General features: G+C 43.3%; 1 protein-coding gene across 3 annotated transcripts in view; it reads left to right on the forward strand.

Annotated features, from left to right (window-relative positions):
* STXBP6 (syntaxin binding protein 6) overlaps window positions 1-8,498 on the forward strand; it is a 296,278-nt gene extending 287,780 nt beyond the window's left edge. For all 3 annotated transcript variants that reach the window (XM_053595005.1, XM_053595004.1, XM_053595006.1), the window contains one exon: window positions 5,267-8,498. In XM_053595005.1, coding sequence (XP_053450980.1) covers window positions 5,267-5,290 — 24 coding nt within the window. In that variant the 3' untranslated portion in view covers window positions 5,291-8,498. The remainder of the gene's footprint in view (window positions 1-5,266) is intronic.
* The last annotated feature ends 13,916 nt before the right edge of the window (window positions 8,499-22,414 follow it).

Below are 22,414 nucleotides of genomic sequence, written 5' to 3' on the forward strand. Positions count from 1 at the left end.
CTCTGTCGAGAAAGAGTATTACTGCACTGCTGCATAAGGGGTCCATTTGGAGTTCTGTGGAGAAAAATAAGGCAGATCTGTCTGAAAATGCAGGCAGCTGTGCTGGAGACTGGAACCTCAGATTGCTGTGGTTGTTATAGGGGGTGAACCCAGATTTCAGGTTTCCCTATCCCTTATCCCTTTGTAATACAGAGATACTGATGAAATGAAAATGCTAGAACGGTGCGTCTTACAAGGGTACATGTGAAATTTAGTAAATGTAGAATATAAATGTCTTAACACAATAACTAAGAAAATGCCAGGAAGGTTATGTTAACCAGTGTGATGAAAATGTGTCAAACGGTCTATAAAACCAATGTATGGTGCCCCATGATCACATTAATGTACACAGCTATGATTTAATAATATGAATAAAAAAGAAAATGCTATAATTAATTATAAATGATAAGCTTCATTTATAACAACAGGAACTTAAGTGATTTGAATGGGATGGACAGTGGGAATCTGAGGAAACGTGAAGTGTTGAGTTAGGCAAGAGCAGGCTAAAGGGAATACCTTTATAACTGTCTTCAAGCCTGGGGAGGGTGATCGTACAGGCAATTATCTTTCATGTCTTCCCACACAGAACAGAGCAATCGATAATGCACTGACAAAATTCTGCTAAAACAAGAGTTCAGGTTAATGACTAAACCATGAACCAGATTACCGAGGGAGACTGTGAAATCACTCTTCCCAGAGTGGAGCAAACAATACCTGGATGTCACCCATGGAGGCGTCCCTCTCAAAGGGGTTGTATAAACACTAGATGGGACAAACTAACCAGATGGCCTGAATTCTTGGCCCTGCAAGTCCTGTTTCCCTCATATTGTGGCCAAGTTTGTTAGGTAGCTGGGAAAGCAATATGGCATAATAGTATCTTGTGTTTGAATCCTGCTCTATAATTTACCATCTTGGTGACCTTAGGCAATGCTTAATTTCGCTAAGCCTCAGTTCCTTCATTGGTAAAGTAGAGCTAATTAATAATAATATCTACCTCCTAGAGTGTTGAGAAAATTGAATGAGTTCAAAGCTCTGAGCACAGTATGTCACACATACACATTTGAATTGCTATTATTTGTAATTATTTCTGTAACAGTCCTTTCTGCTGAACCTGCCCTATTCAGTCACATAGTGGGCGCTGCAGAGGGGCTAGAGAATCCTTACTGGCACCTGAGTGTCCTGAACATAAGGACGGGGAAGAAATGGAGGTGAAGATTTTGTGCCTTCCAGACTAAGGGAAAGTGGGGTGAGTGGGCCTCCCACTAAATATTGAGGCTATGCAAAAACAGAGCGAGTGGTCCTCAGAACAGGAACCATTAGGACGGAAAGTTAAGCCACTGAAGGCAAAGAAAGGGGCCTCTGGCTTGATCAGTGGGAGAATCTGTGCCAGATAGTTACCTGATTTCAGTAGAGGGCTGAGGCAGGGCAGTTTGTGTTTATTTTAGTTTCTCCTCCTCTAAGTGTTCTCAAGGGCAGTGCCTGTTAGTATGTATGACCGAGTATGAGATAGATGGTGTCACAGCCAGACTAGCAGATTTCCAAAACTGGGATGTGTTCCCGTGAATCACTAGCATTGGCGATATTCCCAACCAGCAGGCTGACCTCTTTAGATAAGGTGTGGCTATTTTCCCAGGGACTGGAATTCCTGATTTGAACCTGCTCAGATAAGCAGGCCATGAAGAGGTCATTTCACCGGCCAGGTCCCAGCCAGACCTGCTGGTGAGGGGAGAGTTCAGAGATGGAATCCAGGCCTTTCCCCAACCCCCACTCCTGGCAAGTGTGGCTCTGTAGACTCATAAAGAGAGGGCTGTATCTACAAGCGGAGTCACAGTGCACACAGTGGAGTCCTGGACAGAACAGCAATTCCAGGTGACAGTTTCTTCTAGCTCCTGGTTAAATAAGGACACCCAAGCCTGGCTGGATAGTATGGCACACATTTCTAAAAGGATCTTTGACCTTCCAGCTTTTCCCAGGTCTCCTGCAATGATCCAGGAGTGAATGGATCACTTTTGTACAATGCTGCCTTAAAGATAATAAATATATAGATGCTTGTCCTCTACAGAGGACAGGATGATGATGATCCTTCTCCCCTCACCCCCAGGACCAATTAACCCAGCTGGCAGAAGTGTGGTTCCTTCCTGAGCCGTAGGCTTGGCACAGTCCCAGCCCTTAGGAAAGTGCAAATCAACCACAGACGCCTGCTCACCTCCCTGCCCCAGAAATCACAACGTTATGGCATGGCAATGCTTTGACGGCCCCGCCACAGGCAGTGAGTCAGCAGGCAAAAGCATTACGTACACCTAGGCATCCTCAGATGATACTTCTCACGGAAAAGAACATTGATCTGCCTTGTTTTCTACCAGCCCACATCTGCGGGGAAAGAACGGGTGCGTGGCACTTCTCTCCCTGGGAGTGAAGGGCTGTCTCTGTCCATCCTGAGTCAACTGCTTCCCCTGGGTCATTAGGCCAGAAGAGACCTCAAAAACTCAGTTCTCTTAAAGTATCTCCCTCGTTTCAGTCATTTTTTTTTTTAATCATTATTTGGTTGCAGAGTGGGTTACATAGCATTGAAAGAGAAAGCTTCTCATGAGATATGAAGAAAACAAAATATACCAAAAGGTCATTTTAAACTGCATTAGGAACTCTGACACATAAATTTATGAGGTTGGACACTTTTACAGAAATATGAGGAAGCTGAGATACAGAGCAGCCACACCTTCAGAGCTCAAGGTCATAGGGCAGGATGGTAGCAGCAGGTGTCCTGACCTCAGTTCATCCAGTGTTCTTTCTGCTCTGCCTTTCTGCCTTCCAGATTCTAAAGCTCCTAATTCCTAGGGAATTTTTTAAAAAACTAGAATGATGCCACTTTCTTAGTCTGTTCAGGCTGCTATAATAAAATACCACAAATTGGGTGCTTAAACAACAGAAATTTGTTCCTCACAGTTCTGGAGGCTGCAAAGTCTAAGATCAAGCTACCCACAGATTCAGTGTTGGTGAGGGTTGCTTCCTGGTTCGCAGGTGGTACCTTCTCACCATGTCCTCACATGGTGGAAGGGACAGGGTAGAGTCTCTCTCCAGCCTCCTTATAAGGGCACTAATCTCATTCACAAGGACAGGACACAGTCACCTCCCAAAAGCCCCTCCTTCTGATACCATCTAAACCGGAGGGATAACATTCAGACCATGGCAACACCTCAAGTAGCAAAATGTCCAATCCAGATGTATTTCTGCAAAGCCTCACTGGTCCTGGCGCAGGGGGTTCCATTAGCTCTAGTCCAGACCCACTGTCATAGTAACCAGGATCTGGTTGGAGCAGCAGCACAATCACTGCTGAAGGTTAATGGTGGGGAGTAAGTTGGCACAGTCCCATTATTAGAAAGTTAACAGCTTAGTGACTTACCAGGACAGCAGCACTGATCAAATATTTATGGTTGGTATTTATTATGCACAACACTTAACAGCTCTGTGTTGATTTGCTGAATAATGTAGAAGAGCTAGAGGCAGAGCAAGAAGCAGGGGCCCTACAAGAGTGGTGGCCCTCACAGCGTGGCCAGAGGTGGCACAGATCTGAGGTAGAACCCTGGCCCTGCCATTTGCACCAGCCATGTTTCCTGGACTGTAAACTCACTGAGGTCAGGAGTCATTAGCCACCTCGGCCCTTCTTGGCAAAAGCCCATAACACTCAGCATGGCCGGCTGGGCACATTCAGAACTTCACACTGTGTCCAACAGCTGACAAGTGACAGCAATCAGCACTGCCACAGGTCTCTGGAGGTATCACTGCCATCACCAGACAAAAGTGACAGGCGCTCTTTCAGCTGAGGTTTCCCAAGCAAAAATGAATCCATGTGAGGACTGGATCCATCGGCCTCCCCATCATATGCAGGCCTGGCCGAGGCACTGCCTGTGAATGTTGGTGCTACTTCTGCTTGTGGCCTCACTGAGATGGCAGCCCCAGGATTTTACCTTCTTTGTTGAAGACATCAGGAAGAGGAAGGGAAAACTCAGATTGTCCTGGGTTTTGCTGGAGTCGTGAGTTATTCACATCTTCCAGGAAGATGCAGAGCTCCACTGGGCAGAGTCGGTGGGCTCCAGCTTTTAATTCTTAAAAGGCAGGCAGCCTGGTCAGCATCAGCTGACAGGGACTTCTCCCAAGTGATTACCTGTTCAAAGGATTTCTGAATCACAGAATCCTAACCCCCGTCACTCCCAGCCTCACTCACAGGAATTAATCCCCAAACATGAAGAATTACAATTCAGCCTCTGCTTTGTCTTCTGGCTCACACCAGTGTATGGACGCCTTAGAAAAAATCTTGCTAAGAAAATCAAACACAAATTTAATTTTATGTTCTATACCTGTAAATAATTTTCATAAATGCATCATCAAGAGATCCAGCTTGGCAGCGCCCAAAGCTCAGTGGGTAGGGTGCCGGCCACATACACCGAGGCTGGCGGGTTCGAAACCAGGTCTGGGCCAGCTAAAACAACAACAATGACAACTGCAACAAAAAAATAGCCAGGCATTGTGGTGGATGCCTGTACTCCCAGTTACTTGGAAGGCAGAAGCAAGAGAATCACTTAAGCCCAAGAGTTTGAAATTGCTGTGAGCTGTGATACCACAGCACTCTACCCAGCGCAACAGCTTGAGACTCTGTCTCAAAAAAAAAAAAAAAGAGCTCCAGCTAGGTTTGGGAAATTATTGAATGATACAGTATTTGATGTTACTATTTATAACATTAAATTGTTGAGTGCTTTGGACTTGGTAGAATGTCCAGGCTGGATGTTGAATAGATTACTACAGATTGACTCTCTGCGAAGTGTTGAGTTTTCGTACTTCATGAGATGTCAGTAAATACTTACATTTCAGAAGTATGGCTTCTCCTGGGTAACTAGTGACCTGGGAACTCCAGCTGTTCCGGGGGCAGGTGGCTCATTGTGCCTGTGCATTGGGTTTTCCACTTGTTCCCCCAGTGGGCAGAAAAGGCACTGCACAGCATTCTCTCCCACCAGACATGGATATCACCCCCGTAAGCAAGAGCAGTGCACGTAGGTTCAGGGAACTCCTGGAGAGCACGTGGCATATTAGCAGGTGCCGCTGTAAATAGCCATGGCAAGGCGAGATCTGCCACAGTAGAGTCTCTGTGCTGCTTTTCACCGTGATGTGGGGAGGAGGCAGCCCAGTGAAGTCTCCTGCCAACCAGGCCTTACTTTTCTTTCTCTCTCCTTAGCTTGCCATGAAGCACAAATGTTAAGAAACTGCCTATCCTGGTGACCCCCTGAAGAGAAATGGAAGAGTTTGTTCAGCAGTTTTTACAAGAATTCCAGACCTCCGCTTGCTTCTTTTTTTTTTTTTTCCAATATTTGGACTTGTTGAGTATTTTTTGTTTTTCAAATGTTAATATGAAAGAAAAGGTGTTGTGTTTTGACATTTCCCTAATGATCTTGTTAAGAAGTGCTACAACAGCATCAGCTTCATTTGGGTGTGGTTTGTACCCCCGTGCGTGTGCGTATGTGTCTTTGAATTATTTCCCTGTTCAAACATTTTTCTTAATAGTTTGAATGTGAAATTTGGACCAAATGATAAACTGAGCTCGGTCAAAGTTGACAACATGTAACTTTTCCCCTGATACGAAGCAGGAAGACATTTTAATGTGGTGACATCAGCTGTTATTGTTCCTGGATGAAAATAAAACTGAAGCAGTGATCAGGTTCACTCACTTTCCACGCTCCTAATAACAAGGTTAAAATTCTACATTATGGAAAACAATTGGATTTATCAGGAGAAATAGCAATCTTAGATTTTGCCCTTTACACAGTCATCTTTTGCATGAACCATCACCAGCATTCAAAAAAACAAATCAGAATCACAGATAGAAATCTGCTTTCAGAGCTGCAGTTTCAGTGCTCCTGCTGTTACTGTCAGGCTGATTATTTGGAATTATCATACAAAGGATGAAAAATTCGAGAGTACAGACCTAAGGAGAAACCTATTTAAAACCCTCTTGTATATTCACGGATGTTTGTCTCTTTTGTCATTGTCCCAATTATGATAGCTGCTATTGAAAGGTTGTATTTTTCTCAAAAATTGATTTGTCCAGGTAAAGGTCCGTGTCAATGTGAAAACATACCACATTTACAATCTCTTTTGTCTTACAAAGTCGTGCCTATTTTAGAGACAACCTCACAATTTCCTTGGGAAAGGGCCTTCAATTTCTTGGTACCCGAGGTTTTGGAGGTTGTGATGTTGTTATTGCTGTTTGTTTATTTAATGTAATTGAACACTTGAGTTTCTTGACAAATTGCATTTCATGGCAATTGCAACTTGCCAGGTATGACATAAAACCACAGTCGTGATGCCTTTACATTACAGGCAGATTAAATAAAATTGGTCACACACCTTCTGATCTTCTGTTACTCAAGATAATACTGGGTTCAGACCTAGAACAGCAGTTCTCAACCTGTGGGTCGTGACCCCTTTGGAGGTCGAACGACCCTTTCCCCTTTCACAGGGGTTGCCTAAGACCATCAGAAAACACACATTTCCGATGGTCTTAGGAACCAAGACACCACTCATAATGTGTGGGGGGTCACCACAACATGAGGAACTGTATCAAAATGTTGCAGCATTAGGAAGGTTGAGAATCACTGGTCTAGAAGTTTTATTTCCTAGAGCATTAATTATGCTAAGCCTGTAAAAAGCTATCCTTTTTCTTTATGAAAAGGGAGGTGGGCTTCATATCCCTGGCAGGTTGTCGGCCTCCCCCTGCAGTGCATTGAGTCTTAAGCTTCCTGAATCTCCAGGACCCCCTTCTGTTCCTTCCTACCCACTGAGCCAATTCAGTCTATGTGTACTTATAGCCTCTTACATGGCAGCATAAAATGACTTTTGGATTATTAATGCTCATTTAATTAAATAGCTTAAATTCTCCTGATAAAGCATTCCCAAGAAGACAGAAAGTCTATTGAGGGGGAAAAATATTGTAGGCAATGTATGTCAAACGGGAGAGGAGATTTGCTGCAAATTGCTGAATCCTCTTAGAAGGATGATCCTATTCAAGAAAACTCTGTAAAATTTACATGGTAAACTATATAAGTTTAATATTTTGTCCTTTCGGTGTCTTAAAAGTTTAAAGAAGGAAAAAACATGCCATTTGCTCAGTACCATTAGAAGACTTTATGTAATTTTTAAAGCCCCAAATAGCACTCCAAACAGATTTTGTTTGCAGACCTCAGTTCAGAAAACATAAACACACACATATATACACACACGCACACATACACACACACACACATACACACACACACACGTATTCATCTTCCCAAATTGGATTCTGGTTTCAGAGAAAGATAGTTGGTATAAATAATTGAAAGGGTAAATCTAAAACCCCTTGACAATCGCCAAACTCAAGAATAAAATTGGTTGCCAACTATGTAACAACAGTGTTTGGGAAGCTGCTTCTGAAGTAGCAGAAGATGAAGTCACAGCATGCTGTGAAATCTGAGCTCTTTCCTCCCTGGGAGAATTGTGACAGTTATTCTTCATATATAAAAGTATTCCACCCCCTGCCCTCACTCTCTGTTTATGCTTTTAGACTTAACTCTTGCTGGGAAATAGACTGGGTTAGAAATATGGCTCATGCCCTTGACTTCCCCTGTGTCCAAATCCTGCCCAGGCCTCCACCAGCAGAGAGGCCGTCGCAGCACTCCCTGCCCCCACTTACCTCACAGCCACTTGCAGAGGGATAACACATGTGATGTTCTTTGCTATCCTTTTGTTGAAGGTGCTGCATTCCCAATATTGTCACCATCTAACTTAGATAAAACTACTAAAATAACTCACATCATTCAGAACCAATTTGGTTGGGCTTGCTAGAAGACATTTAATTTCGGTTTGTTTTATTTCTGCACTTCACTATGAACTTGGGGGATACTGTTTCTGTGAAAGATTTGTCAAATTGCATTGACAACACAAAAGAAACTTTCCAGTGTTACCACTTCTTCCTGGAACGTAGCTGTAGTCTTCCTCACTAGTGTTATTAGCTATCTGTGTACAGGAAGTATGCAGTTATTCAGGTTAATGTTTCATATTAAAGAATGTATTTGTAAAACGTAACAAGACCAGTAGTTAACTTTTTTTTAAGCTCTTAAAAAGTTAAGATTATGTGTTAGACTCAAAATTACAGTGAAATCTGTTTTAATATTACTTTTGTGGCTAGCAAAGTTTGTGTATTTATGTAAAACTATTTACAAAATGCCCTATATAAAGGATATTAAAGATAAGTTTTGCTCTTCATTTTCAGAATCGTAACATTGCTGATGTCTGTTACAGTTATTCAGAAGTTCCCTAAGATGTCAAATACAATTTGTGTTTTATTTAGAGACAAATAACACCTGCTCTGTGGATTCACTATTACAGCAAACCCTAATTTTGTCATTAAATATTTTAACTCTGTGATGAAAGTTTGCTCCTTTCAGTTATTTGTGCAACTGTAAAATACTACCAAGTAGATACACATAACCACATTTTAGATACTAATGGTAAAATCTGGTATGCCTCAAGGGAAGCCACCAAACTAGGATTAGCATGATAGTAAGTTTCACTGTAAACGTTATATCCAAAAACTTGAAATATAAAAAGGACTAAGGTCTAACCTTAATCTAGACAATGGATATCTATCCAGCAAGAGTGTTAAGTATTTTTTTCCTTCTGATGGGTGAAGCAATTGAGCCAATTAATAGTCACCTGTCTGTGACTGCTCAGCTTAAGTACTTATTATGGCATGTACCTTCATTCGGCAGACTAGTTTCATGCCTTGCTAAACTGAAGGGAAGACTGGCTCATATTATGTCGATTTATTTTTATGGAAAAGCAAATGCAGCTTATTTCCTCCTCGCTCCATTTGTTTATGAGGGAAGTGACTTCGGTGACCATGGTAGCAGAACAGCCATCTCTGGGTTGCAGGGACACTTGGTAAAGCAGACAAGACTTGGAAATATGTCCCGGGAGGATTGCAGGTGGGAGAGAGCCTGCAGTCTCCACTTTTTGGAGAAGAATGGATAGACACACTTTGGCCAGAGGAGGACTCAGCCTTAAGTTAATTATGCATTTAAAGGCACCTGCTCTTGTGAACTAAATTATAAGCAGAATGCCTTGCAAAGATGATGTTTTTTTCTTACTATAGTTTTTATTAGCAATTATACTACAGCCAACTCTCAGGTCTTATGAGAGTATAAATATGAAAAGTGTTTTTAAAGGAATAAATGGTGCCTTTCCCTTGCTCTGAATGGGAACATACTCAGGAAAACCTCTTGGCTTATCATAATCATTGGTCTAAACAAGGAGATTGGGACAGGTGTGGTGGGGGAGGGTAGACAGAAGAAAAGGAGTGATGGTAGGAAATACCAGAACTAAATTTTAAACCAAAACAGAATTCTGAATACTATTTCCTGTTGCTACCCATGCTGCGCCCACCCCCACCCCGGCATAGGCTAGCCTGGGTGGTACCCAGAGGTGTGTGCCTGTGCACAGGCACACACACAGCTGGCATTGAGAATAAAGCTGTGCTGTGCTCCTTAGGTAACCCCCTGAAGTCCCTGCATGAAGCCTCTTGCGCATTTGGACAAGGGTAAGCAGGAGACAGTAATCCCCAGGGTCAGTGAAACTGGAAATGCAAGTGATGGGCTGTTATCAGAGCATGAAAAGAAGCAAGGACATAAGAGACTTAGAAAAAGAGCACATCCACCTGAGGCGTGTCTCACTTTACAGCTCTATACATCATACACTAACAGTCCCTTTAATAAGATGGTACAAAAGATGGATTTTCCTCTGATTTGCATTTTAAAAATCCAGAAATTACCTTTTGGGAAGTCTCTTTTGTCCCTTCCATGACCTTCTCCTTGCTTCACAGCCCATCTTAGATCCTGCTTTAGCTCACCCTAAGGTGTTACCCACAACTAAAATGTGGGTTTACAGTGTCTCAGGGCAGCCCTCCACTCTGGCTGCCTGTCACAACCAACACACATTTTACTCCCATTTGCCTTTTAATGTCTCAGGTCATTTTGCCTTTTGTAAAGAAAAAAAGACTTCTCCTGGCCCCGGATGGTAGGCCACCTGGCTTCCCCAGATGCTTCCTAGATTTAAAGCAGCAAATTAAAGCTGTCAAGGAAATTAAATGTAATGTGCATTTACGTTCTATTACTTCTACAGTGTGACCTGTCCTGACCCCTATTATTGTCTCCCTTGGGCCTCACCTGGAGCCTCTGTGTTCCCTGAGTTGTTTTTTACCTCCTCCCTCCTCACCTCCCTCCCCTGAAGTTTTCTTCCACATTTTCTTGTTTGTGCTGATGAGTCACGGTCCTGACCATCACAGCTCTTCATAGGGTCAGCTTCAGTGACCTGTCCCACTGCACACCTGCTCTAGGTGTGATGCAAATAGAGTGGGAGACAAGACAGCCTTGCCTCCTTCAGCCTGCAGGCACCAAGGAACAGACTAAGTGATTCCCAGTTGGTTGCTTATGTCTGCTGTTACTGCGCTCACATTTTATATGTTAGATATTTTAAATGCTATTGATTGTTTCAGATAAAGTTTTTTCCCTGCCTTTCACATGGTCGGCCAGCCTAAGGATGCCTATTTATATGGCACCTGGCCTCATCACACATCCAGACTTAGATGTGTGAGAAGCTGGACAAGAATTTCTGACCCTGCAAGTCCCGTGTGTCACTTGTCAACAGTAGATCTGGAAACTTTGTCCCATGACATTGTATCCAAATTGCTTTGCCACTATGTTAGATGACATGGGAAGAAGAAAAAAGGAACCTACGAATTCCCTGAGCTTCACCCCAAGATCTAAAACATGGCTTGGATGATCCACAACTTCTGAAGAAATTCTTGTTATATGCCCTGACCATTCCTGTTATATACACCAATAATCTGTTCAATTACAGTTCTGCATCCTTGGCAATTGAAGCCTCAAGCTTTCTGTTGGTTTTCCTTAAAACCAATCTTTTACTGTCCCAGGGAGAAAATCTGGTTCCTATTATTGAACATGTAATTTTATTCTAGTACAATGTCTTCTTTCCGGGGGGGGGGGGCACGGGGGAGAGGTACAAGGGGAGGTGTTTCTTTTTCAAACTAAAAGTTTCAATCTATACTGATAGACACATTTACATTGGTCTGAAACTTTCCATATTAAAGAAGCCTTGGCATTTGGACAGAATGACAATGAAACAATGTGTATGAATTATGCCCTACCTACTCCTTCCCTCATGGAAAAATACATCTCCTTTTAACTGGCACGCTAGGCTAGGGCACTGCCTTGCAGTGATTTACTGGAGGCAGTGGACCAGGTGTGTGGCCTTTGGCAAGTTATTTACTCTCTCTCTCCCCTTGCTTTAAAATGGGGGTGATTGTCTACTTCACAGATAATTGTAAGGATTAAATGAAATAACAAGTGTAAAGCCTTTAGCTCTTGCCATGTAGGGTCTCAAGTTCATTAGCTGAGCAGTGGGCCATTTCTCTGTAATGAACCCAGAACTGAGTAGCAGACTTGATAGACTTACAGTGGCTGCCAGACTGTGCTGGTGCTGGTAGTTTGGACATACTTTCCTTAAATCCATGTTGGCACCAGGCACGGGGGAAGACATTACCCAGCCTCTCTGACCATTTTTATGGCCCAGAAACATAAAACCCTTGACATTCCATAGATACCAGAGAATAAAGACTCTCGGCCAAAAGGCACCCAGTGGTGGCCACTTTCTGGAAGAAATTTCCAAAAAGGCTAACTTAACAGGAGAAAGAAGTGAGAAAAATTGGCCTCAGTGTCTATGTCATTAACTATGGAAGTGGAAAGAAATGATTTTATGGTCTGGGAGGTTATTTGACATATCCTTTGGATAGTAATTCATACCCCTCCTTAGAAAAGAAGTTCAAGGTTGTTCTACAGATGTTTTCAGTATGATTCCAAGGATGCTGAGAAGGTATTTCTCAAAAATAAACCGTTCCCAAATGACTAAAATTGAAAGTAATTCAAAGAGAACCATTTACTCCACAAATTGAACCTGGGCCTGGAATGAAAATAGCCCAAAGAGAAAAAAGGGGAGTAACTAATAACTCATTGCAGTGTAAATCAATAATATTACACCTTTTCTGGAAGCATCTTGAAGCATTCAACTAAACATGGCATGAACGACACCTCCTGAAGTTGAAGCAGCTGGGGAGAAGGTGTTTGGTTTGGTTTAGTTTGATCTGATTTTTAAGTGATGCTTATGAGAAGAATGGTGGGCTGGATGGAGGGCTGAGGAAGAGAAATGGAGGAAGAGTTGAAGAGGAAGAATACAAGAATATAAGTAAGCTTGAAGGGAAAAGACAGTGAGTTCTGGATGTCCCGCCATATTACAGGGCTTGAAGAGCAATCGTTGATTCTACCCCTGAACTTGACTCTCAAGGTTCTATCCTTTCAAAGACATGTCCTGCCCTGGATGGGAGTTTAAAGAGTGGGTGCTGCTCAACTGAGTCTGTGCTGGAAAGGTTCTCAGGAGTGCAAAGGTAACAACCGAGTGTGGTGCTTTGAATCTGTCACATTAAACTAAATGTGAGCCAAATTATGTCACTCAAATTGGTCCATAAAGGGGTAAAAATTAAAATTCTGAAAAAAATGAGCACAGCAAATTATAGGAAGCTATTTAATATGCTCAAGTTCACACCTACCGTTGGGGGATTTTAATGAGACTCTTTCAGCTGTTTTTTATCTTCCAACCAACTTACTAGCCAGGATTAGCATGACATTTGATGCAGGGTGTCTTTTTTTACATGTCTTCTTTTTAATTTCTTGATCCCTTCCATCTCTCCTTCCCTGGGATCCTCCCAGCCCCAGGGACCCCCGCGTGCCTTTGGTGGTGTTTGCAGTTGGTCTGGCGCAGCCTGCCTTCCCTTTGCACATCCCACCTAGATCTCTTTTCTCATTCCCTTCCCCTCACTCTAGGCCTTTTGGAGGCAGCAATAAATTTTCTCCCAAGATATTTGTGTAGTAGAGGGGAGACAGGAGAAAGGTAGGAGAAGTGGGCTTGGAGCAGAAGCCTGAGGTGAGGAAGGTGGGGACAAAGAGCTCAGCTCAACGAAGAGAGGAGTCATGACGAAGAGGAGTGAGGAGATGCGGGAAGAAGAGTAGAGTGGCTGAGGGGAGAGGACAGACCACTTAGAGTTCCTGGCCAGGCCCAGGCCCTGTGACCCCTCTGTGTTTTAATGTCTCAAGACAAGCTGAAAAACGGGTCTGTGGGAAGTCGTAACACTCACCAAACCTTTGACAGCAGCTATTCTTCAAAGAGCCTGTGAACAATTGCCCGCCTGCCAGGGTCTGACTGAAATAATAGCTGTACCTACAGGATCATTTGGAAGACAGATGGCAGAGGCAACCCCATTTATCCGCCAGCAGCCATTTCATAATTCTCACTGTCCTGTCAGGCCAGGATGGCAGAATGCAGTCTTGCTAATTGTTGAAGCTCATTAGGTTGCTGCTGTTTTGAGGACAGTACCCCCACCCATCCCACTCCTCCAGCTCAGCCCCATGGTGCCAACCTTACTCCCATTGCCTTTGGCAATTCTTAGAAAAAGCAAGTTTCCAAAGCCTACTTGTGGTTTGCTAGCTGGGGTTAAGTTTTTCATTTTTTCCTTTCATTCTCTGTCTGTCTTGCAGCTCCAGAAAGGGGCCCTGCACTTTCCCTACTCTTTGCTGCTTCCATGACTCCGGCCCATCCCTATTGCATAGTCCAAAGGCTACATGATTCTTCCTGCACTGAGTCATGCTATTTTCTATTTAAAGTGGCTCACACTCAGTTATCACCCTTATAGCATGCATTATGCCACAGAGAGACACCTCTCAGGGCTCTGTTCATGGATTTGGAGAACCTTTAAGCACGCCATATCATTCCAGATCCCCGGCTGTCATTCAAAAGCACTTTTTGAGAATTTGCTGTGTGAAGGTGAACAGAAGTGAGAATGGGGAGAACTGGGGAGACCCTACAAAGGAAGACTGGCTTTGTGAGCACTAACCTGGGCAGTGACACAGGACCCCAGGCTCACTCTAAGCCTCTGAAGTCACTACCTTGAAATCCCTCTGCATTTTTGAATAAGAGCCCAACACTTTTGATTTCCACTGAGCCCTGCAAATTACACAGCTAGTTCTGCTACAAGCATTGGAAAAGTATAGAACTGGCAAGAGCACAGGAAGGACTACCTCCTGAGCCAAGGTTGGGAGGCTGGAAACCTAAGGGGTAGCCGAAAACAGCAAGTGGAAGAGAAGGCAGAGACCAGACCACACCCCAGGGTAACACAGATGGCAAGCAAATATTAATGTCCATTTCAGCACTACTCCCAGTAGAGGCTGCTTTGGATGTGGTGACAAAATCAAATTTCCAAGCCTGAAGATTGGAATTTACAGACCACTGTAAATTCATGAAAGTAACAAGACCACCTGTGATGCCTTGTGGGAAATAAGTGACTGGTGTTGATCCTTTCACTATGGACCAATTTCACTATGTACCAGTTGTGCTAACCCTTAGCAGAAGATGCATTAGGAGAATTTATGGGAAACAGGCTGAAACTAAGTGGGAACCTGTAAGGAAAGGCTTTAAATGCCACACCGAGGACAGCAGGGAAGCTCATGTGTAATCAGGGGTGGGAGTGACTGCAGAGGCTCTGGCCTAGGAAACATTCTACTAGTCACACCTGGCACTTTGTTCTTGAGGCTTGGATAATAACCAGTCACCCACAACCACCCTCTCCCCTCATGCTGCACCCTCCTGCCACCAGCTGGAGAAAGCTCTTTGCTTGTAAATGTCTCATGTGATTAGAAGATGCCCACTCCGACTTATTTGTGCCCTCACAAATGGCATAGGCACAGGCCCCTCCTCTTCTTCCTCATACCACCTCTCCCACCCTACAATCATACACAGTAAAAAAAAAAAAAATCACCTTTGGCCCCAGTGTTGGCCCTAGACCTCCCTTGAAGGCAAGGCATGGACCACACACCACTCCCTCTCACTGAGCAAGCCTGAGTTCATACCTCTGCCCTCTCCTGTGTTGCTCAGGCGAGTAATCCCACCCAGGACCCTGTGTGTGGCAGGCTGAATTCTAAGAACACCACCATGTCCGTTGGCCTTATGCAATCTCTCTACCTTGAGTGTGAGAACTGCTGACTATAAGATACCATTCCCTGGCTGATGCTATATTATTTGGCAAAAAGGATCCTGCAGGTGAAGTAAGGCTACAAATCAGTAGGGGTGGGTCTCTTCTAATCACATGGAACATCTAAAACCAAGGAGCTTTCTACAGCTGGTGGTGGGAGGGACGGTCAGAGGGGAGGCAGCATAAGGTCTTGATACACTGGTGTTGCTTCGAAGATGGAGGAGACCGTATGGAAGGGAACCTGGGTGGATTCTTGAAGCAGAGTGATCCCCAGCTGACCACAGCAACAAAGTGGGGATAATCCTGACACGTTAGCACTTTAGACAGGATCCCAAGGAAAGCAAGCTTCAAGGCTAAATCTGAAGGGAGAGAAGAGAACCAAGTCAACCAACTGAAAAATCATTGCAAATGACCAATATGATGTAATAAGGTCCTAAAATTAATGGCATTAAATAAGGATAAGAGAGATAGATTTGAGAGTCCTAAGAAAGAAAAACTGTCCAGATTTAGCAATTGAATATTAGATAGGAGAGAGAGAGAGAGAGCTCTATTGTTTTGGCTTCTGGGAAAAGATTTAAGGGGAAATATGGTCGTCTGTGATCATGTGTCCATAAACTAAATGAAAGTGATTTGTGCTCAACTCCTAGATGACCCTTCTGAGATAAGAAGGAACCATGTTAGTTACAACTGTTAGTTGCAAGTAACAGCTCCAATTCCACTGAAACCAGCTTCCGGATGGGGAGATAGGAGGGTGCTACATATTAAGATGCAGGCATTTCATAGACTCTAGAGGCAGAAAGGCAGCAGAGCCTCAAAGAGAACTGAACCAGAGAGGTTATGGGAAGTCCCTGGCACCACAGAGTTTGCCCTCTCTATCTCCCATCTTCTCTTCCCTTGAAGACCACCCTTCTGGGCCAGTTGGCTCACACAGCCACTAGAAGATAGCCATAGCATGGCTCTACTGTTAGAGGGACTCCCAGGATGAACTTCACTTGCTTAGCCCTGACTCCAGAGCCCCAGGGGAAGTGGTTAGGTTGGCTAACATGGTTGTCCCATCTCTCAACTTACCAACACACCATTGCTCCAAGGAACAGGTTCTTGAGCAGAGTAGATACTCCCAAAATAGTTTACCCTAAAAGCAGAAGTATCTTTTCAAATTTTAATTCCCACAGACCCAAGAACGAACTCTTCTCTCTCCACAGGTAAGCACAGAATCATCATGCACAAAGCCGCTGGATTCTAATCCCAACACTTCCTACAACGAGTGGTATGAGTGACCCTCAGTACTTCCAGATATAAAATATGGAACTTGTTCTAGAGGGCACTGAAGCCTCCCATATTTAATGCCCTGTGATTCTACATCTTTGTGAGCAGAAATAATTCTGTGTTGATCCAGTTTTCTTGTTTAACTTTCTCTTGTCCTCCTGAAGATCAGAAATAAAGCTTCTTGCCATAAATCCTCTCATTGGCTTACAACAGGAAAAAAGACAGCCAAAGAAAATATATAGTTTGTATTCCTAGAGAGCTGGATACTCCTAAAAGATCTATTTAGTATTTGGGCAGCACCTGCGGCTCAATGGAGTGTGGCACCGGCCCCATATGCCGGAGGTGGCAGGTTCAAACCCAGCCCCTGCCAAAAACTGCAAAGAAAAAAAAATCTATTTAGTATTAAAAAAGAAAGAAAAAAAAACCTCAAGCCCATGTTATATATACACATATATTTATGCTCGTGGATCATTATGAAATTTTTGAGACACACAAAAATCAAGAAACATAAAATCCATGCAGATGGAAACAAAATGAAGCCCTCCCAACAACACTGATAACATTGCCGATGTACACTATTGCTGTTAGGGTATCAAAATAACAAAGGAAACAAAAAATTAAAGTTGAGCAAACTTTTCACTCCATAGATGGCAAAGCTGTTGTGTCCGGATCAGCTCCAGACACTGCTTTGGCTGGGTGGGGAGTATAATGGTCCATTTTGTGCTGCTATAAAGGAATACATGAGATTGGGTAATATGTAAAGAAAAGTGGTTAAGTGACTCATGGTTCTCCAGCCTGTATAAGAAGCATGGCTTTAGCATCTGCTCCTGGGAGGGCTTAGGGAGCTCCTGATCAAGGCGTAAGCTGAACCAGTCAAGATGTCCGTGGTGTTTGCTATTATTTCAGTAGTTAATCCTAGGTCCTCTTCAATTAGGACATGAACAAGATGAATTTTTTCCTTGCAGATTAGTGTGGATGATCTCCCACTGTGGCCTTCGTCTTCAGTACCATCTTTTCCCTTCTTAAAACCAGCTAGCCATTTGATTTTTTTTTTTTTGAGACAGTCTCACTATGTCACCCTTGATAGAGTGCCATAGTGTCACAGCTCACAGCAACCTCAAACTCTTGGGCTTAAGCAATTCTTTTGCTTCAGCCTCCCAAGTAGCTGGGACTACAGGCACCCACCACAACATCCGGCTATTTTATTTTTTATTGCAGTTGTCATTGTTGTTAAGCTGGCCTGGGCCGGGTTCAAACCCACCAGCCTTGGTATATGTGGCTAGGACCGTAACCACAATGCTATGGGTGCCAAGCCCCAGCTAGCCATTTGTAAATTGCTGACATCTTTGGTATCATTGTCCTCACAACCTTTTCATAGAGCATCAATGATTTCACTGTTCTTCCACTCAAGCTTCACTGTAAGTTTGTTCTGGCTTCAATTTGGTCAGAATTCATGTTGCTCTCATAGGGGTTCTTTTCAAACTGATGTCTTTCTCAGCGCCTCAAACTAGATCCCGTTCAGACAAGTTACAAGTTAGTATTAGCCAACTTTAGTGTGAAAAACTTTTGAAATCTATGCATAATTTTTTCATAATACTCATTTTCTATGAACTTGTTGAAAACCCTTTGCATTGCCTCTGCACGGTCGCCAAAGCCTCTCAGACATCCATGAGCAAAAAGTCTGGTGGAAAACCAAGGTCTCTTTCTAATACTCAGATCAAGCAAACCTGGGATCTGATTAAGAAATCCATAGAAAGAATGTGGTCTCCTATATCCTAACGCAAAGGTGAAATGGGGCCCAATGTGAGTCTGGCACCATGAGATGCAAGATCATCTACTTTGAGAGTTAGTGGCATTTTACATTCTGAGATAAATTCAGGAAGTTAAAAAACAGTATAATAGACTTGTGTAGCAGCCCATATACCATATGGCAAGGAGGAGTGAGAGTTATAAGAAACACCTGTACAGCTGGGCAATGTAACACCTTGGTGAAAAGGACACGGGGAGGGATTCCACTCTCCTAAGAAACATGAGAGCTCGCGAGATGAGAGCATCAGTGATTGGCAGTCTCTACACCTGTGGTGTTAAGTGCCATGGGAGTGTGTTTATAAGAGGCTGGAGGAGCAGGCAGTTGGGAGCATACATACATTCTATCATGGACCCACTCACTCTGACTCTTGCAACTTCTCCTGCCTGCAGAACGCCTGCATGGTGTCTCTTTATGAAAGTACTGCCAAGATGTACTCTTCTTACTAAGACTGCTTCACTCCCTCAAATACTGTCTTTCTCTCTCCCTTCTGCTAAAGCAAATAGCCCTCAACACCTAAGAGCAATTGCTCCTGAGCAAAGTAGCCCAGCAGTCTGCATCCAGAACCTAAATAAACTAGGGACTGGAGACCTGGCCAGTCACAGGCCCCAATAAGTGGCGACCACAAAGGGACCTGGACAGACTTAAATTTTGCAAAGTAGCATTTTTAAATTGTTGTGCAATACATAGAAATTTTCTAAGTATAACATAGGCTTCTCTTTGATTTCTCTCTTCTCTTCTCTACACTATTTGTCAATATAGATATTTTATGGTGACAGGGGACACAGTCTCAACTGCAACAGACTTCAAGACTATAGACAACTTAAGTGACCAACTAGACCACTTATAGCAGAGGACCTAGACAAGACCCAGTTTTTTATAATTCTTAGCCCATTACTCATCTTTAGCCTTTAAAAGAAGTTGAAGAAACCAGAAGGAAGAATGGGGACTAGAGAGAGGCTTAAGGTAAGTTGTCCATGAGCCCCTTTATGCCTCATCCGGGAGACTCATGCCTCCCTGCAAGCCTACTGATCAGGGCCTCAATGAGACGCTGCAGAGGGCCGCAAGCTAGCACAGACAGAAGTTCACTGGTGTCTGACTCATGGCTAAGATATCCAAAGAGGCTACAGGTTAGTGGCATAACACGTGACAGCAGTGTAGAGCTCCCTGTTTTGAGAGCAATTTGTATTCCCTCTATGGAAGGATGTAAGATGAAAATATTTTTGTGTGTACTAGAGATAAGCAGAGAAAGAGAAGTGGCCGGGGGAGAGTGTGTCAGAGTCTAAACCATCTCAAACAGACTTTGCCCATGAGGCCACCTGAAGGAGCAGTGGGAAAAGGTCAGGGGAGTAGATCACGGAGAATTGGGGGTCTTAGGCAGGCAGCTTGAAAATGCATCCACTGAAGCAGAGATTTATAGGTGAATGGTCCTCATTGATGAGGAATCTCCAAAGCTCTCACAGAATATCCAATAACAAAAACAGATTCTCCTCACAAAGAACCTCCTGAACTAGCATTTTCATTGGTGAATCAAACCAAACATTTAAGGAAGAAATAACACTAATCTTAGAAGACAGAATAGAAAAAGTGTGTACACTTCTCAAATCATTGCATAAGAACAGTGTGACCATAACAAAAACTGATGGAGACTTTGCAAGAAAGAAGAATTTTACAGGTTGAGGATCCCTCATCCCCAATGCTGGGGACCAAAAGAAGTGTTTTGGACTTCATGTTTCTTTTGGATTTTGGAGTGTTTGTGCTATACTTACCAGTGGAGCTGGTGGCCTTGTCACCTCTGTCCCTCCTGTCCATGCCAGCACTGGAGGGGAGCTAGCAAAGTGGGAGTAGAGTGGGAAGAGCCCACTGGAAGGCAGAATCAAGAAAGAAGCAGTCTCCCAGCCTCTTTCTACCTCCCGCCCCAGGTTCCTTTCCCCTGCAGGCTTCCTGTCTTGAGCAAGGCTCAGCTGGGATAGGGAGGAAATTCAAACATTTTTTTCAAAGTGCAGTATGAGTTTTGACCCTTACACAAGACTAGGTATTTTTGTTATTGAGATAATTGATGTATTTTACAATATGTGGTGGTCACAGGACTTTTCCTTTTCTGAGAATGACCTGGAAATGATGAAGTCTGGTCTAGATTTCAACAAAAGAGTGAGAAAAAAGCTCTATCCCAGAGAAGGTGTGCATGGGGGATAAAGTGAAGGATAAAGTTGGTTTTTTTTTTCCTTTTCTTTCTTTGTTTTTTTTTAGACACAGAGTCTCACTTTGTCATCCTCGGTAGAGTGTCATGGCATCACAGCTCACAGCAACCTCCAACTCCTGGGCTTAGGTGATGTTCTTCCCTCAGCCTCCAGAGTAGCTGGACTACAGGCGCCGGCCACAATGCCCAGCTTTTTTTTGTTGCAGTTTGGCCGGGGCCAGGTTTGAACCCACCACCCTCTGTATATGGGGCCAACACCCTACCCACTGAGGCACAGGTGCCACCCCTTAAAGTTGTTTTCTATTCCATCCTATGAATAATGCTCTTTCAAAATTTTGGTTATGGTAGTGTTTTTAATGCTTCCATTGTTAGTCCTCAAAGGACAAACACTTCCCTTAGACCACACTTGGTTTGTTGGAAAAAGCCTTCTTCTGTCTTCTTTCAAAACTCTCCTTTTGGCCTGGACTGTTCCTAAGTGGATTCTTGCACAAATTCTTGACAAGAGGTTGTGGAATTTGCAGGGGCCACAAGAGATGGTTTCTGTGGTGGTGTGAGCAGAACATTGCCTTGTGCTATTGACAGCTATACCCTCCCCATCCCTCACAAGATTGCTTCAAAGCAAAGTAAACAAGAACAAAGCGCAGGACTCTGGGAAACTCTGTCAGCACCCAGTGACAGGGGGATGGCTCCAAAGGATGTCACGTTTGCAAGTTTGAGGCAATCACCAATTGAGGCAGCTCAATCTTAGGGTACATTTGTTGTACAAAAAGCACTCAACTTATTATTATAAGGATTCATTAAATATGGTCTCTACCCTCAAAGAATTAACAATTAGAACCAAAAAGGGAACTAATGTACAAAGAAAAGGATTATAAAATACATGCAAAATCAATATGCGAAGTTGTAAAATACTGCCTGAGGATTGACAATGTCATCATAGCCTTTAGAGAATTCAGAATCATTCAAAATTAATGATTTATTAAAGGCCACTTTCTCAATGTCTGATTCTAGTCCAGGTCTTATTATATCATAGCAGGGCATCTGCCCCATTCTGCTGTTATTTTCCTTGAAGTTCATTTCTTGTCTTGCTCCTGTCTTAGAAATGTAATGCAGTGCTGAGGTCGTTCCTGAGTTTATGTTGCATTCACTTTCAATGTGTACTGATTGGAAATGAGAAGCAGATGGACACTTGGCCCAAAGATTAACTCCATCTCCTGTAATTAGATGGTGTTGATTAAGGCTTCCATGGGGCCCATCTCCTCCCTGTCAAGTAAAAGAGTTCTCCAGAGGGGCTCCTCAAAGCATTGGGAACTAATGGGTCATTCAGTTCCTCTTCTGCACTTATCCAAAGACACTGAGCAGACAGGAGCCAAGTTGTCTCTGTCTCTTTGGCTTTTCTTTAATAGCTTCATCATTTGACTTTTCTTTTTGGCAAGAATTGAAACCAAATAAAGGGAATTCTGGATAGCCTGGCTGAACTTTGCTTTACATTTTGAGTTACCAGAATTTAGTTTGGAAAGGTTGAGAGGGGTGGTTTCTTAGTGGAGCCCTTCAGAGCCTTAGGAAAGTGCTGACCGATGAAGCTCAGCCTCAGCTTCTCCTAACACAGAGGGACAGGAGAGAGTTGGAGACTGACAGACCTGAGTTTGAACCGCCATCTGGCTGGTTATTAGCTGTAAGCTGTGGTATGCTGGTAAATGTTTAATGATGTGTTCTCAAAAATAAATAAAGCCCTAAATATGTAACACATGCCAATTTCTGTGGTATAAATACTCCCACCATGGCTGATTTTAAGCTACTAATGTGATTTTATCAAAGGCAAAGTTGGGAAGAAATTCATACTATTGGTTGTCATAAACCATATATGTGAGCTGCAGCACACACCCTCACTGTAAGCCTCAGTTTCTCCATCTGTTTGGAT

The sequence above is a fragment of the Nycticebus coucang genome, chromosome 6, assembly GCF_027406575.1.
Source record: "Nycticebus coucang isolate mNycCou1 chromosome 6, mNycCou1.pri, whole genome shotgun sequence".
In the NCBI taxonomy this organism is placed as follows: Eukaryota; Metazoa; Chordata; class Mammalia; order Primates; family Lorisidae; genus Nycticebus; species Nycticebus coucang.